General features: G+C 39.1%; 2 protein-coding genes across 4 annotated transcripts; one reads left to right on the plus strand and one right to left on the minus strand.

Moving 5' to 3' along the window:
- Positions 1-1,774: 1,774 nt before the first annotated feature.
- On the plus strand, positions 1,775-6,137 carry cldnd1b (claudin domain containing 1b). Of its 2 annotated transcripts, XM_071526269.1 has the most exons (6): positions 1,775-1,858; positions 2,216-2,343; positions 2,637-2,840; positions 3,001-3,108; positions 3,686-3,823; positions 4,370-6,137. In XM_071526269.1, exons 3-6 carry the CDS (start codon positions 2,759-2,761, stop codon positions 4,588-4,590), a joined length of 549 nt encoding a protein of 182 aa, XP_071382370.1. In that variant the 5' UTR covers positions 1,775-1,858; positions 2,216-2,343; positions 2,637-2,758; the 3' UTR covers positions 4,591-6,137. The 2 variants fall into 2 exon arrangements, with proteins under 2 accessions (XP_071382370.1, XP_071382369.1); XM_071526268.1 differs by having other exon boundaries at positions 2,216-2,840.
- A 243-nt stretch (positions 6,138-6,380) lies between these two features.
- LOC139649782 (N-acyl-aromatic-L-amino acid amidohydrolase (carboxylate-forming) B-like) lies at positions 6,381-11,752 on the minus strand. Of its 2 annotated transcripts, XM_071526282.1 has the most exons (8): positions 11,673-11,752; positions 11,532-11,594; positions 8,784-9,010; positions 8,346-8,538; positions 7,852-7,945; positions 7,580-7,687; positions 7,360-7,472; positions 6,381-6,820 (listed from the first exon to the last, which is right to left on the minus strand). In XM_071526282.1, the coding sequence occupies exons 3-8, from the start codon at positions 9,008-9,010 to the stop codon at positions 6,626-6,628; spliced, it is 930 nt and encodes a 309-aa protein (XP_071382383.1). In that variant the 5' UTR covers positions 11,532-11,594; positions 11,673-11,752; the 3' UTR covers positions 6,381-6,625. The 2 variants fall into 2 exon arrangements, with proteins under 2 accessions (XP_071382383.1, XP_071382384.1); XM_071526283.1 differs by lacking the exon at positions 11,532-11,594 and having other exon boundaries at positions 11,673-11,676.
- Positions 11,753-15,170: the final 3,418 nt, after the last annotated feature.

The following is a 15,170-nucleotide window of genomic DNA, read 5'->3' on the forward strand; positions in this document are numbered from 1 at the left end:
ACAACTGAGAGAATGCAGGAAGCTCTAAATAAAATAGTTGATTGGGGAGGCAAGTGGGGATTTAAGATATCAGTAGAAAAAACTAAGTATGTCATGTTTGGTAATAAGAAAACTGAATGTCAGGGTCTGTGTATGTATGGACAAGCAATTGAGAGGGTAAAAGAAGTTAAATTATTGGGAGTGCACTTTGACGAAAGGCTAACATGGAAAAAGCATATAGACAGCATTGTGACTAAGTGTGAAAAGGTAATAAATGTAATGCGGTCCCTCTCAGGAAGTACATGGGGTGCTGGCCAGGATACAGAATTAATGATTTACAGAGCAATGATAAGATCAAGATTAGACTATGGGTGTTTATGTTATGGAACAGCAGCCAAATCAGCTACCAAGAAATTGGATGTAGTACAAGCAAAGGCACTCAGAATATGTTGTGGGGCCCTCCGTACCACCCCGATTCCAGCTTTACTTGTAGAAATGGGAGAAACTCCACTGGGAATTAGGCGATTAAAACTTGCAATGCAGTATATAAGCAAACTAAGGGGACACCAAGGGGAGTACCCAGTAAAATTAGTTCTGGAAAATGCATGGGAATGGGGCGGAGCAAAAGTGAAGGAGTGTTTCATTTTCAAGACAAATAAAGAGATGGAACGGCTGGAGTTGGGAGAGGTAGGGGTGGCTCCTATAATTCACTGGCCAGTTGTACCACCATGGATTTTACCCACGCCAGAAATAGATTTCAGTGTCTTAGAAACAATAAGAAAACATGATAATACTGCATATGGTGACATAGTGTGGGAAAGGCTAAAGAATAACTGGGAACATTATCTCCAAATTTATACAGATGGGGCCCAAGACCCCAAAACTGGAAAATCAGGATTTGCCTTTTGCATTCCAGATTTGGAAATTATAAAATACAAACGACTGTCCGAGGGGGTTTCAGTCTTTACAACAGAACTAATGGCTATAATATGGGCATTGCAGTGGATTGAGGAGGTGAAGCCGAGGCGAGCAGTCATATGTTCAGATTCGGCTTCAGTTCTGATGACACTTAGGGAAGGCAAGCTGGGAGTCCGGTCAGACCTTGTGGTGGAGCTGTTGATTTTGTTATATAGGATTGAGCAGGCAGGAGATTCGGTGGGGTTTCTTTGGGTGCCAGCTCATGTGGGGGTGGAAGGGAATGAGGCAGCTGATATGGCAGCTAAAAAGGCACTGAAGAGAGACATAGATGTGAGAGTACCCATTGGGACATATGAGTACAGATCCATTATTAAGAGAAATATAACAGCTGTGTGGCAGAAAGAGTGGGAAAATGAAAAGAAGGGGCGTCATTACTTCACTATACAAAATAGTGTAAAGAAAGAACATTGTTATTTAGGGAGTGAGAGAAGGCACACAGTTGTTATGACTAGACTGAGACTGGGACACTGTGGGCTGGCATGGGACTTGGCAAAGATGGGCAAACATGAAGATGGACTCTGTGGAACTTGCAGAAAACAACAAACTGTGAAACACTTAGGCTACTCATGGAATGCACATGTTACATGGAAGAAAGAGAAAGGCTATATGATGCAGTATCACATCTGGGTACGAAGACGGTTTCAATGAAAAGCCTGCTGAATCCTACCGAGAATCAGTCAAGGATTGTGAAAGCAGTCCTTGAATTCATCGCCGCGACAGGATTACACGTATGGAAATAGTCACTACGAAAGGCAATCTAATCCCGACCTGTGAGAGGCAGCAATATGCTGTAAAGCAGCCAGTCTGTCGGAAATTCAGAAGAAGAAGAAGAAGAGGAGTTCTGCCGGAGAAAAAACAGAAGAAGAAATTACGGTATTATGAACTTTTCGCTAACGATGAGGTAAGAGTACCTTGACATAAATATGATGCGACTGTTCCTAGAATAGTTAGATTCCAGTAAAATGTATCATTAACTATCCAACCAACGTGCTGCTCAAAGATAACGCTTCAGGTCAACTGTATGGTCAGTCAGTGTTATCAAGGTAGCGTTAGCTAGCTAACAAGATGCTACACAGCTGAACTAGCTAGCTAGCTAGTTATTATGATTAGTTAATAAAACATTCTAGCAATAGGTTAATGTTACCATCTTTTTTAACTTGACAGCGAAGTTAATTAGGCAGCTAAAGAGGTTGTAACTAACAACTATTTTAAACTAGTGTTGGCTTTCGTTACTGTATGTTGTTATTCTCTTATGTAGGTTGTGAACGAGGATGCTTTGCAGTGAAGTGGAGCGGCGTTAGAGACAAGTGAAACCTCTCAGCTTGGGATAACGTGACACAAATGCAGTACAGTCGAAGAAGTATGGTTAAATAGACTGCCAAGCCGGTATGCTGTGACACCATCATATTGCCTGATATTAGTTAACAGACATGCCAGAGTGCCTGGTGGTGCCAAGTGAACTGCTCCTTTGTAACCATAGAGCCTAGCTTTCATCCCACACACGTGCAGGAGTGAAAGCCTATCTACATCAGAAAACATTTTCTCCTTTTAGACACACACACACACACACACCAGTCAAACTTCCTTCATCTAGATCATGGTAGATAATCGCTATGCCACGGCCCTGGTCATTGGCTCAGTGCTGAGCCTTCTGGCTACTGTGTACCTCTCTGTGGCAGTGGGAACCCAACACTGGTATCAGTACCGTAGTCTGCCAGTCAAACATGAAGCAAGCAATGCCTCTGAACTCCGTGAAGAGTTCAGCAATGGAGAGTTTGATGAGAGGGCTTACAGCGACACAATGTTCCGTCTGAATGGCACCCTGGGACTGTGGTGGAGGTGTATCCTGGTGCCGGGCCATTCACACTGGTTCAAAGAGCCGGGTATGAATTCTTGTTCACAATGTTACATCACTGCAGTTTTTACAATACGTTACCTCAAATGTTGAGTAAATTTAATGTTGGCTTACATCACATCCTGTGTATTGGTAAATGTTGATGGCTGCCCAATTGAATTTGAGCACTCTTTGGCTCGCTCTCGCAGATCCCAAGATGGTGACCCAGTGTGTGAGCTTCACTCTTCCTCAGCAGTTTTTTCCAAAGTTCAAAGAACCTGGGAACCATGACAGTGGAGAGGATCTGCTGAGGACATGTGAGTCTACTTTGTTCCCCCTCCCTCTGTTTATCAACTCATTTTTTTGTGTGTTTTTTGGGGGGGGGGGGGTTGTCATGAATATTGCCCATCAGTCTTGGCCTCTAATTTCTTTTCATTAAATGTTAGTAATAGAATAAATCACATTAATTTTACCCCACGTTCAGATGGGAAGCTACATGCATGAATTTGATTACTTGACTTGTATAATAAGCAAGTGAACTTGGTGCGAGGACTCACAAGCATGTTTGACACTACTTGACAGAAAGCAGCCAGAGCTAAACTATGATTTCTGGTATGGGTTGACCTCTTTCTTGACTTTTTTTTAAAGAAGGTGAGGAGTGATAATGACAGTGAAAATGTAGATTCCTTGAAACTATGCTTCAGCATTATACATAATAGCATAATTTGTAATACTTTTGTGCCTGCTGGTTAGATACAGTCCTGCTTGAAGCTGATTGGCTTCACCTAGTTCCATTGACTTTGCATCCATTCACACCACCTATAATTATTATTATTTTTTTTATCATTCTGTCTGAATGTAGGGTTTTTCATTTGATTGTGTCTCTTTGAGCAGACTTGTGGAGGTGCCAGTTTCTCCTGCCCCTAGTGTCACTGGCCTTGGTTTTCCTCAGCGGCCTCATTGGGGTCTGTGCCTGCCTGTGCCGTAGCTTCACCCCCACCTTGGGTGTTGGAGTGCTCCATCTTCTGGCAGGTGAGAGAAATGCATGCATAACCTCCCTATGCTCGCTGACATGCACAAAAATACACTCAGTTTCTCTCATCCTCTTTCCTTCATGTGTCCACCAACAAAATGTATGCTAAGTTGGCACACAACTAGGACTGCAACTAACGATTATTTTCATTATCGATGAATCTGTCAATTATTTTCTCGATTAATCGATTAGTTGTTTGGTCTATAAAATGTCAGAAAATGGTGAAAAATGTCGATCAGTGTTTCCCAAAGCCCAAGATGACGTCCTCAAATGTCTTGTTTTGTCCACAACCCAAAGATACTCAGTTTACTGTCATAGAGGAGTAAAGAAACCAGAAAATATTTACATTTAAGAAGCTGGAATCAGAGAATTTTGACTTATTTTTGTTCAAAAAATTACTCAAACCGATTAATCGATTATCAAAATAGTTGGCGATTAATTTAATAGTTGACAACTAATCGATTAATCGTTGCAGCTCTACACACAACTGTGTATGATTTTACAACAGCAGCCCACAACTTTACATCTGTCCTCTTCTTCATCAGGTCTGTGTTCTCTGGGGACTGTATGCTGCTTCCTGGCGGGGATGGACCTTCTCCACCGGAGTTCTCCGCCGCCGGATGGGGTGGACAGCTCGCTGGGCTGGTCCCTCTACCTCGCCCTCATCTCCTCCCCACTGCAGATGATGGCCGCTGCTTTGTTCCTTTGGGCGGCCAGGAGTCACCGCAAGAGCTACACCCGCATGACTGCATACAGGGTAGCCTAAGAGAGAGACTGTTCTCTGAACAACATGCCTAAAAACAGCCTACTGGTCGAAAGACTTTTTTACATAGGGTTTCTGTTCAGTAGAGGGTATCGATTTAATGACGTGACAAGACTCGAAGGTTTTTTTATTATAGCTTTTTCATCTCTTCTATAATAACGTTTAAATGGTTTCCAGGACAGTCCCTCAGTACCACAGATCATCTACAGACCTAAAGGCCAAAACAAACTCACCAGTCTGCAGCTAATGATCATAAGTGCTGTTTAATAGGGGTTGGATGCAACTACTATCACACAAATTTGCTACAAAATATTGATATTCTCATTTTATACATTTTCAATTGTGATACAGTATATCACCTGTGGTTTTTTTTAGCACCTATAACCTATTTTAACACACAGACGTTATGGATCATTTTATGTCTGTTGTTACTGTCTTGGTGTGCAGTATTTGATTGCCTTTGTTTCTGTTGCCATTGCCATTGCTTACCGCCTCTCACCACATTGCCCTTATTCAATTATAGATTATAAAGATGATGAAAACTTGCACTGGCAGAAATATTAAACCGGCAGAGTTATCTAAGTCAGGACAGCTCGCTGTATTATTGCATGAATATATTACACAAGCCTATTTTATTTAATTGTTGTTGGTTTTGTGCATTTTTATTTTTGTGCAATCTGAATTGTAGAGCATTTGCTGTGCATGCCTTTTTTACTGACATTTCAGTCATATCTGTGGTAATCTTTTTATTTCAGTCTGTGGTATGTGTTGACTAAATGTCACTCATTGAAATGTAACCACTGATTTGCGATTGTCACCCATATTTATACATGTTCATTTGAATGTAAAAAAAAAAAAAAAAAACAATCAAAAAAAACAACATTGATTTGATGCCACTCCAGCAAACCTGTGATCTCTTGTAGGATTTAAATTCTAATAGATGTTTTAGCCCCAAATTGTTGTATCTACTGCCATTATATATTTCTTATACCTAATTCATTTTCACCAAGTTTGAAACGCCTAAGAATTTATTCTAACCCAGATAGCAGCCAGTTATCTGTCTGCCAGTGGCTGTAGCCAATGGCCCTGTACAGCTGAGTTTCATCAATGACTTGACTGAGCTGTTGAAACAAAGCTTGACAACATTTAGCTAAATATGAGTTTTGCATTTATTTTAAGGCTGTTAAATGTCCGTTCGCATTGGTAATGTTTATTATTTTTTAGTATAACAGACCATAATTTGAATTATTATAGATTATGGAATTTGCAAAATCTTAATTTCCATGTGCAAATCCTCACTAATCTACATCAATATACTTTACATTTACATGGATTAATGAATTGTGGACTGGGGCTATAAAGTGAGAAATTGGATAAATTCCATGCTACTTTTGCATGAAATTATAACTCTTTTTTCAGTGCAAGAATACAGATTGTGATGTTTCTCTGTCACAACATATTGTTACATGTCTAATGTTTATACACTCAGTGGCTTTTCTAAATGTTTCTATGTATCCCAAAGCACATTGTACTTAGTTGTTTCTGTATTAATAAATCTTTGCTGACTGAACTTTTGTGTTATGCTTCCTAGGGAAAGACTAAAGCTAGCCAATCGATACACTATAATTCTATAGATTATTTTTAAACCTATACTGTTGGCAATAGAGTGGCTCCACTGGAAGTGAATTTGTAAAATGTTTGGACCTGATGAGGATCGAAGTCAAGTCAAAACACTATCAATAATAGTGGAAAGTGAATTGTAGTGTTTTATTGGTTATATCCATATAGCCAGTTAATCAACCATGCAGGTGTATTGGATCTACATTTGTAACAGTGTAAAGAGATTAGATTAATTTACAGTGATATGCATTCAATTGTCATTACATAATTTTTCACATTTGCTTGTGTAAATCTATGTACAGTAATCCTGACATGATTGTAAATATGAAAAGTTACAATTGTATAGTACTTATTGCAGTTCTGTGATTTATATTTATCCAAAATCTCTACATCTTGTTCTCTTTCTTCCTCTCTGCTCTCAGTCCCTCTTCACATTTATGGACGGGACGGTCAGAGTGATCTTCCGAGCTAAATGGAAGGCAATCTTCTTCTCATAGTACGCACATTCATTCACAAAGAACGGGTGGAGTTCTTTCCCCTCGTACTTAACAGTCTCTCCAGAGAGTGACAGGAATATGGGGTCACCTGGTTGGAGAACGCTGAAGTCCCTATCCTGGAGAAAGACAGAGAGAGAGAAGGGGAAGGACAGAGAAAGTGAAGAAGTAAATGCACCAGGGCAGCTTTTAGATACATATAATTCCCTCTCTTGTCACACATAATCACATAACCACATTCTCCCAAATTCAGTGCTTATAGCCTTTAATTGATGTATATAAATATACACATGTAACTGCAACCACTTTATGTTGTATCCTTTAAATATAGGCGTATATGTGTGTGCATGCATCTAACCCTATATTTCAGTTTGTTAGTAGTATTGCTGGTATATTTATTCTTAAGAGAGTTGAGTGTTGTACAATTAGCCTGTTGTTGTTGCTATCAAAATCAAGAGGGGGCGTTATGACATATGACAGTGTAGCCTGATGTCTTCTATAGTCACTTTTTGTGGTTTAGTACATCATTTGTTTGACATCTGAATTGGGCTTCTGTATGACTGCTCTCCTTGGATTATCGCACAAGGGATTGTGACGTCAAATCCCGAGTATTGGTAAATGTCAAATGACTGAAATGAATACTGCAATGTCCTTGTACCTGTAGCTGGGGGTGTATGATAGCAGTAATCTCCTTGGTCTCAGGGTCTCTTGGATAGTCTATACTCTTCTCTAAAGCGTATGCTTCCACTTCTCCCCCTTCAAAAGTACTACCTGTAGGAAAAGAACAGTATAAATAATGTTGGTACTGATACCAACAAGGCTCACAGTTACACTGTTATAGGTGTTGACTAAATATTAGCTGGAGGTTGTTGGTGTACCAGAATTGAATCTCTGAACCCAATCTATTGTCTGGTCCACTGCCTCTTTCATCAAGTTAAAGATATCAGCTCTGACCACTCCGTTAGGTTGAGGTCCAATCTCTATTGCTGTGGAGAAGAAGACAAACAACTCTGAGATCTATTATTGTCATAAATTTTGGGACATTCATATAACAAAAATATATATATATATTTCTTATTTTCATGCAGAGACAGACAGACAGACAGACAGACACACACACACACACACACACACACACACACATACTTACAGAAGCCATGCTTGCCCATTGAATCTAGCGAGTAAGCCTCAGGAAGGGTCATATCCAAACAGATTAATCTCACCGACGCTGAGGTTATCTTCCTCTGAAAACCCAACAGATGAACTCTTTACCCCACAGCATACCTCACTGCTGCCATTCTGATTAGAAATATTTTGTTCATGTTAGATATAGCGTCAAATTGCAACTCACTCACTTCCTGGTTAAAAGCTATTTTGTGCATAAAAATAAATTAACTTTAGACATTTTGTTGTTGATGACTGAGATCATCTCAATTGTGCATATGAGTGAACTGCAACATTTTCAATAAAACTAAGCAAACAGTTTTCAACAAAACTAAACAACAGAAACAGGAATATGCATTGGATTCATATAATTACATCAATTCAGGCAGAACTACAACTAACACTATGACTCACATTAACTCTCTAAAATATTCATCTTTCAGTTTGTATGAAGGAATCATTGCATCATGAAGTTCTTACCTGTATATGTTTATAGATGTGCAGGCTGATCCAGTCTAAGGTGTAGGACATGATGCACAAGCCCATGTTGGCAGTGGTGTTGTGGAGATCGCAAACCAGGTCCATGCCCTCTTGGCTCCCTTTGGGCCCAAGATGAGCATTCAGCTCCTGGGCTCGCCTCACCTCATAGGGTGTGGTATCTGTTATCGGGGCACTGCAGGCCAGAAGATTCAAGATATTTCCAAATTCAGGATATGAAAAAAAGCTCATACAGCAGTTTTAGAATGGGTTTCATTTTACTGTTTACAGTTAGCGCAGTGCAATGTTATTGAGCAGAAATCTCAGATGCAGGGATTATCAACCAAATGTCAATGTTTATGGGTCCTCGGCATGAAAATATTTAAAAATCTTTACTTTAATCAACTGTACTTTTAGTACTGTTTTTACATTTCTACTCACCTGAGTAAGGCATCGGTGAAACAGCGGTTGAGATCTGTTTCTGTGTATCTTTTGCAAGCTTCAACAGCCCGTGGGTTTGATATGACTGCGGTTATAGAGACTGATCCAACTTTATCTACCTGCTGTTTCTGCATTTCTCTCACAATCCAAACGCCAGACATCTCATTTCCATGGGTGCCACCACAAATGGCAACACGGGACAAGGCTGGGAAAGAGACATGCTCCATCTGTTGGCAGGGAAAAAGAGGTTGATAGATGAATGTTGTCTATTCTTCCTTCTTTCTAGCCCTTTTAGTTTGTTTTCGCGTGAATACGCTTGTAGAGTAAAAAGTACTTTACAAGCTCTGAGCAGTCAAACAGAAAGGAAGAACATGTTGTATCAGAAACCCCACAGATGTCAGCATGTGATTGGATGATGAAATCAGGTTCAGCCTATGGTCAAAAGGTAAACGCTCTTGCTGGATGACAGTTTGTATAGCTGTTCCTGTTTGTTGTTAATAAGAGAGTCACTTAAGTTAATAAGTGACTAGCCAAATCTAAGTCACAATAAAATAGATCCCAGTAGAGTTGTAGACCAGTGATAATGTTGGTAGCAAAAATAAAGCAACACTTGGGTATATCTTTCATGATACTGCATTTATCAATTATTACATACAAATACTATGCAAATATAACAAGAGAATTTAGGGCCTGTAAAGCAGTTTGTTGTTTGAACATTGTCGTTTTTGTGACTGATTACACAGGAGACTTCTTGGACACAAATAACCCAGGTCATGCAGTTAAAGAATTGTGTCCTTTACAACTGACATAGTAAATTTTTAGTTAAATTTGGGTAGTGTTAACCAAGGAGGGACACAGGTTGCTCTAATAGCTAACCTTAGTTAACCTTAGTATCCATGCTGATTTTTCCTACAGGTCACCTTAAAGATATATGTTTCTGGGGCAGTTGTCTAGGTCATGGGATAATCATTCACAAGGAGGAATGCCTTTTCTCCATTGCTACACTAACACTGAAATCTGATTTGAAAATGAGAAAGCACAACTGAGAGCCACAATGTGTATGGAAAGAAACAAAAACTCAAGCATTCCTTTACACAGTTCAGCCTGATGCTATTTATTTTTTTTTTTTCAAATTTTCTGCACCTCATTAGTAACAGTATTGGTATGCCAATTCCAACTGCTATGTTGAGTGCTCGTATGTGACACGCATTATCTCAATAGTGAGAAAATGAGAACTTGTTGCCGCTCCAAAGCTAAATAGTAGTAGTAAGTAATAGTAGTAATAGTCTAGTAGTGTGCTTGCAAGGCGAGCACACTACTTAACATTTCATAACTATTGCTACAGATTTTGTCACTGCATCTGCTCCTAGAGTTTTCTAAGCTATACATTTTTATACTTTTTGAGATATTTAAGTTTTATTATTTCCCAATACACATAAGTGAAGGAATGTTGAGAGTGCTAGATGATCTCACTTTAAAATCTTACGTTAAGTGTTAGAATGGAGATCTACTGGGGATACGTGATTGATTTTGGTGTCTATGTTCTCAAAACTTAATGAGTAAGTTGACCAACAGATCAATCTTCCACAAACTTTACCAACTGGATTTATCTATTTGATTCCTTTGTGATTTTTTTTTATGTCTGACTTTCTGATTGTTTTGCTGTGCTTTTTTTATGAATGTTTTTCATACAGTGTTTACTTCTTTTTTGAACAGTGCTATTCAAATAAAGCTTGTTATCATTTGATACTAATAGATAACTCATGTTACAAATCCACATGCAGAGTATGTGGGACCTAGTCGGTACCCTGAGAACTCATTGGCTCATTTCCAGGTTCCAGCAGTGAGCAGTACAGGACATGTTGTTGGAGTTATAGATGAACTTCTTAGAAGACAAAAAGCTTTACATTTGGAAACAGCATGCACCTGTGTAAACATACACACATGTGCATGTCATTCACGTCTTTAGAGATCCAGTCTAGTTAGCTGTAACAGAAAGCTGTACTGCCAGTCCATTCCATTAAATCTGTCCTTCCCATACACATTAATCTAATGCTAGATAAAGCCTAGTGTACAGTAATTCCTTAAAATTGGGCAATTTCTGGGAGAAGAGACACATTTGTATTTGACAGAAATTTGGCTGGGACAACGCTTAAAACTGAGACTGTCCCAGGTAAATCAGGATGTCTAATTGGCTGCCCTTTAAAAGACTTGATCACATATGTCCACCCTGAATAAAGAACTTGCCACTGAGGAGGTCCCTCTCCCTCTCTACCCCCACTCCCCACAATCTGCCTACATTAGTGAGGCCCTGCACACTTTACAGGGCTGTAGTGTCTGTAGAGGACTGCAGAGTAGAAACCTGTGGCTGCTATCATGATGCCATTGTGGTTTTTATCACTGTTTGCGTATTTTGAACTATATTTAGTGCTATGTCCCTGAGTCTGAGAATTCACAAGTAGAAATGAAAGAGATGAAAATGACACAATGACAGTAATTTCCTGTGATATAGAACAGCTAAAATATTTTGCATGGCCATTTTATATATCTATCTAAAAAACACATAACCCTCTGTTTATATCCTGCATAGAAGGCTACTGTCCTTCGTCACCATACAAATTATATGACATGCACAGCAAAAAAAAAGCAAAAGAAACAATCCAACAAACAGGTCTTGAATTAAACATTTGAAATAAAAAATTAACTCTGGTAATGTGGAAGAAACAATATTCAAGCTAGATGTCATACCTTTCTTTAAAAGTTTTGCTCTGTTCACCGGCGTGTCATACCAAATATTCAGCAACCTTTGAACTTGGAGGGAAGTTGTATAAGAATAGTCATACACTGAAATCCAGAAGTTCATAATCTGTAAGAAAGTAATCCACTTACTCCATAAACCACTATTCAGTGATTTAACCATTCGCACATGTGCGCATGCACAAATATCAAAGAAAGCACAAACCACACCCAAACATACTGACTGTTCCTGCCCTCTTTTCTCTACTTTGTTTTCCGTGGTGCACTTTTCTCCTCCTCTCCTCCTCTCTCATGTTTTCTTGAGATCAAATTTCAACCAGTTAGACACGCCATGATGTAATAGGAACGCATTCTGTTACTTTCAACCAAACCAACAGGGGGCACCCTCGTGGGTGCGCATACTATGTGCCCACGATGTCCTGGGTTTGAATCTGGTCAGGGAGCTTTATTGCATCTCATCCCCCTTTCTCTCCACATCTTTCCTGTCTCTCTCTACTGTCAACTATCCAATAAAACATAAATGCCAAAAAAAAAAAAATCAAAAGAACAAAACAAAATAATAACAAAACAAAAACAGGCATGTTGAGTGACTCCACTGATGTTGGGAGAGAGATTGAGAGAGCAGAGAGCTTCTTAAAAGATTGCTGATTCAGAAGAAGCTTGATACAAACAGCAGCTTGGTGCATTTAGGATACAATATCAGCTCTGTTAAAACAGCTGATACCCTTTTACCAACCAAAACCTTTCCCAGTAATTTAGATAAAAAAGAACTGAGAGGGTTTTGTCATAGAATAAGTAACAACATCTAGGCCAATAGTTCTATATTTCCTTGTATTTTACATTATGGATCTCTCAGGCAGGGGCGGATTTAGTGATTTGAATCTCAATCCCATCTTCACCCCTTTCAAACTTCAAGTTCTACCATAACTCCCAATAATGTCCCAATAATGTCTGGGGCCTTTATTTACCTCAACAAAACAGAGAACCAGGCATTTATTGGACTCAGTTTATTATTTCTTTTGGAATGTCAACAACATCAACAATATGACAGTACAAATAATCAATACAATGATACAAATAAACGTCTTAAAAAAGAAAGTTAAAAAAATCCTAAAAACATAGTAAAGTTAACAAAAAATGTATCAACAGTTCTGAAATAATTATGAAAAGTGACTAATGAGAATTAATATAATAGACACAAACACATAAATACACATGTATATCACCCAGCTCTGCCCTACAAGCTACGTTTGGAGTATTCCTGTGCAGAAACAATATGTTTTTACAAAATTTCGCAAATTGCATTTGGAGTAAGGGCCCCAGATTTCACTGCCATATATTGCAATTGGTTGAATTACAGTGTCAAAAACTTTCAACCAGATCTTTATAGGAGGGTGAAATTTATGTTGAGTTTTTCTGATTGTATGCTCTGCGTGCCGTTTCTGCTAAATCCTTTACTGCGAGATCAGAACTGCCCCAATGAAGAGATTGTCGGGCCCAGATGTCACATGCTTATTAGTTATTCCACCCAGTGAGAATTGGTATTTATTTTCCTAAGAACATCTTTTTTTTTTTTTTAAATCATCATTTTAGTTTTCTCTGTACTGATCGATAGTGCCCAATCTGTGCAATAATTTCCTAGTAGGGTCGGGTTATGATGCAGTCCTCATTCAGTTAGTGATGGGATGAGTAGATCATCAGTATACAGGAGGCACTTAATTTCCTACCCTCTAGCCTTAATCAAGGAGATGTTGATTGTTCCAGCATTGTAGCAAATTCATTGATGTAAATATTAAATGATATAGGGCTGAGATTGGAGCCTTGTCACACTCCCCTACCTTGATGGAAACATTGTGTCCTGCTGTTATTAATTTTGACACAACATTTGTTTTCCTTATACATCTCCTTGATGAGAGAGAGAGAAGAGTTGAGAGTTGAGAGTTTCAGAAAGAGGACTTCATGCCAGTCTGAATCAAAGGCTTTCTGAAAATCAATGAAACAAACAAACATTTTGCTTTTGTTGATTCAATGGACATGTTTTTGTTTTAGTGTGCTGTGTACAAATATGTTCAGTTGTTCTATGTTTAGGGAAGAATCCAATTTGCCAATTACTTTGTTTGTTCTTTTTAGGAATACAAATATTCTAGTATTGATAATGCTGCAGAACAGCTCAACAGCCAGGGTGTACTGCTGTTTTGCTTTATGTTTGTACTCCATACCATGATGTGTGGTCTAAAGTAAATAAAATCTGAATCTGAATCTGAATCAGAATTGCTTCTCTGAGCATGGGACTACTGTGTTTCAGCATTTCAATATATGTGCTGTCCGATTCATGTGCCTTTTTAGTTTCAAGTATTTTTTATTTTGACATTTAGTTCATATAACATATTGGTGTCCAATTTGTTGATTTTTTGTTGATTCCAGATTGTTCAATACAGCTGCAGCACTTCTCACTTTCCCACTTCTCACTGTACGGTCATAGCTCTGGTGTGCAGTCAGAGATTTGTGTCTGAGTATCTCTGGTTTATATATGCATTTGTCCCCTACTGAATCAGTGTAATCTACTTCTTTCCCAGTTCTGGCGTTCAAATCCCCCATTAGCAGCACTGACCCCAACGACTGAAAGTGGAGGATGTAAGACTGCAGCGTTTGAAAAGTGCCCTCACAGGGAGATTAAAATGGAGGGATATAAATTGCACATAAGTAAATGTGTTGGTCTGAAGTAAAAAAAAAATAAAAAAATCTGTATCTTTATCCAGATACATGTTATGTCTTTTTTCTCAGGGGAGATGTGATTTATAAGATGTTCTTTAAACCATATGATAATTTCTCCTGAATCTCTGCCATGTTTAACTTGAGGATTTTTTACTGATGGCACACACAACTCCCTGTAACTATGAGGAGAGTGTATGTAAATCTCCTCAGTTACATGTCTCTAACAAGATGATAACATCTTAATGTTTACACAATCAGAGCCATTGTTCTTTTCTCCAGATGTGGAGAAGTACATCCCCCGAATGTTATAACATGTTATCATGCTCGATTTCAGGGTTAGTTAGGGATATTAACCAGTAAATGTATGTTTTGTGATCCAAAGCACGTAAATCATAAAAGTCATCAGCCTAGCTCATGAGATTATTACATATAAATGCTATCTTTTTTGTTTTTATCTCACAAAGTTCACTCGGGGCTGTACTACCTCCCCTTGACATTACAGAAGCACATCTGTTTGGCTCAGTACTGAGCTGTGGTCCACATTTACTCCAGTATCAGGCTGTGTGGCTGCTTTGACCGCCTCTGCTGCCTCAGCTTATTGCCTCATGGAGGTTGACCATAGCTGGCTGGTCTCCTCCCTTGGGGCTTCCTCTCCAGGTCAGTGTCCTTGAGCGATGTGGATATGATCATAGAGGTAAAGAGGTTCAATGTCGGGGGTGATATGATATGTGCACATTTAGGATCGGAGCACAGCTCTCACAGATCTCCATATTTATCCTGTGGATGATCCTCTGGGGTACATCCATCCAGGGTAGAAGGGCGGACAGGGTGACCTTGGCTGTTGGATATGTCTTCACCACACTGGAGAGAGTTTCGGCCGCATCCACCCCCCAGGTGCTGAGGTCATTGGTCCCG

This window comes from Centroberyx affinis, unplaced genomic scaffold, assembly GCF_046629955.1.
Source record: "Centroberyx affinis isolate AG114_WGS23_722 - 3 ecotype Tasmania unplaced genomic scaffold, CSIRO-AGI_Caff_v1 ptg001396l_1, whole genome shotgun sequence".
Lineage (NCBI taxonomy): Eukaryota > Metazoa > Chordata > Actinopteri > Beryciformes > Berycidae > Centroberyx > Centroberyx affinis.

Coding starts and splice junctions, on each gene's coding strand:
- cldnd1b (XM_071526268.1), top strand. CDS start 2,555: ATGGTAGATAATCGCTATGCCACGGCCCTGGTCATTGGCTCAGTGCTG. Junction 3,109..3,685: donor AGAGGATCTGCTGAGGACAT/GTGAGTCTACTT, acceptor CTCTTTGAGCAG/ACTTGTGGAGGTGCCAGTTT. Junction 3,824..4,369: donor AGTGCTCCATCTTCTGGCAG/GTGAGAGAAATG, acceptor CTTCTTCATCAG/GTCTGTGTTCTCTGGGGACT.
- LOC139649782 (XM_071526282.1), bottom strand. CDS start 9,010: ATGGAGCATGTCTCTTTCCCAGCCTTGTCCCGTGTTGCCATTTGTGGT. Junction 8,539..8,783: donor TTCACCGATGCCTTACTCAG/GTGAGTAGAAAT, acceptor TCTGGCCTGCAG/TGCCCCGATAACAGATACCA. Junction 7,473..7,579: donor GGTTCAGAGATTCAATTCTG/GTACACCAACAA, acceptor CTTTTCCTACAG/GTAGTACTTTTGAAGGGGGA.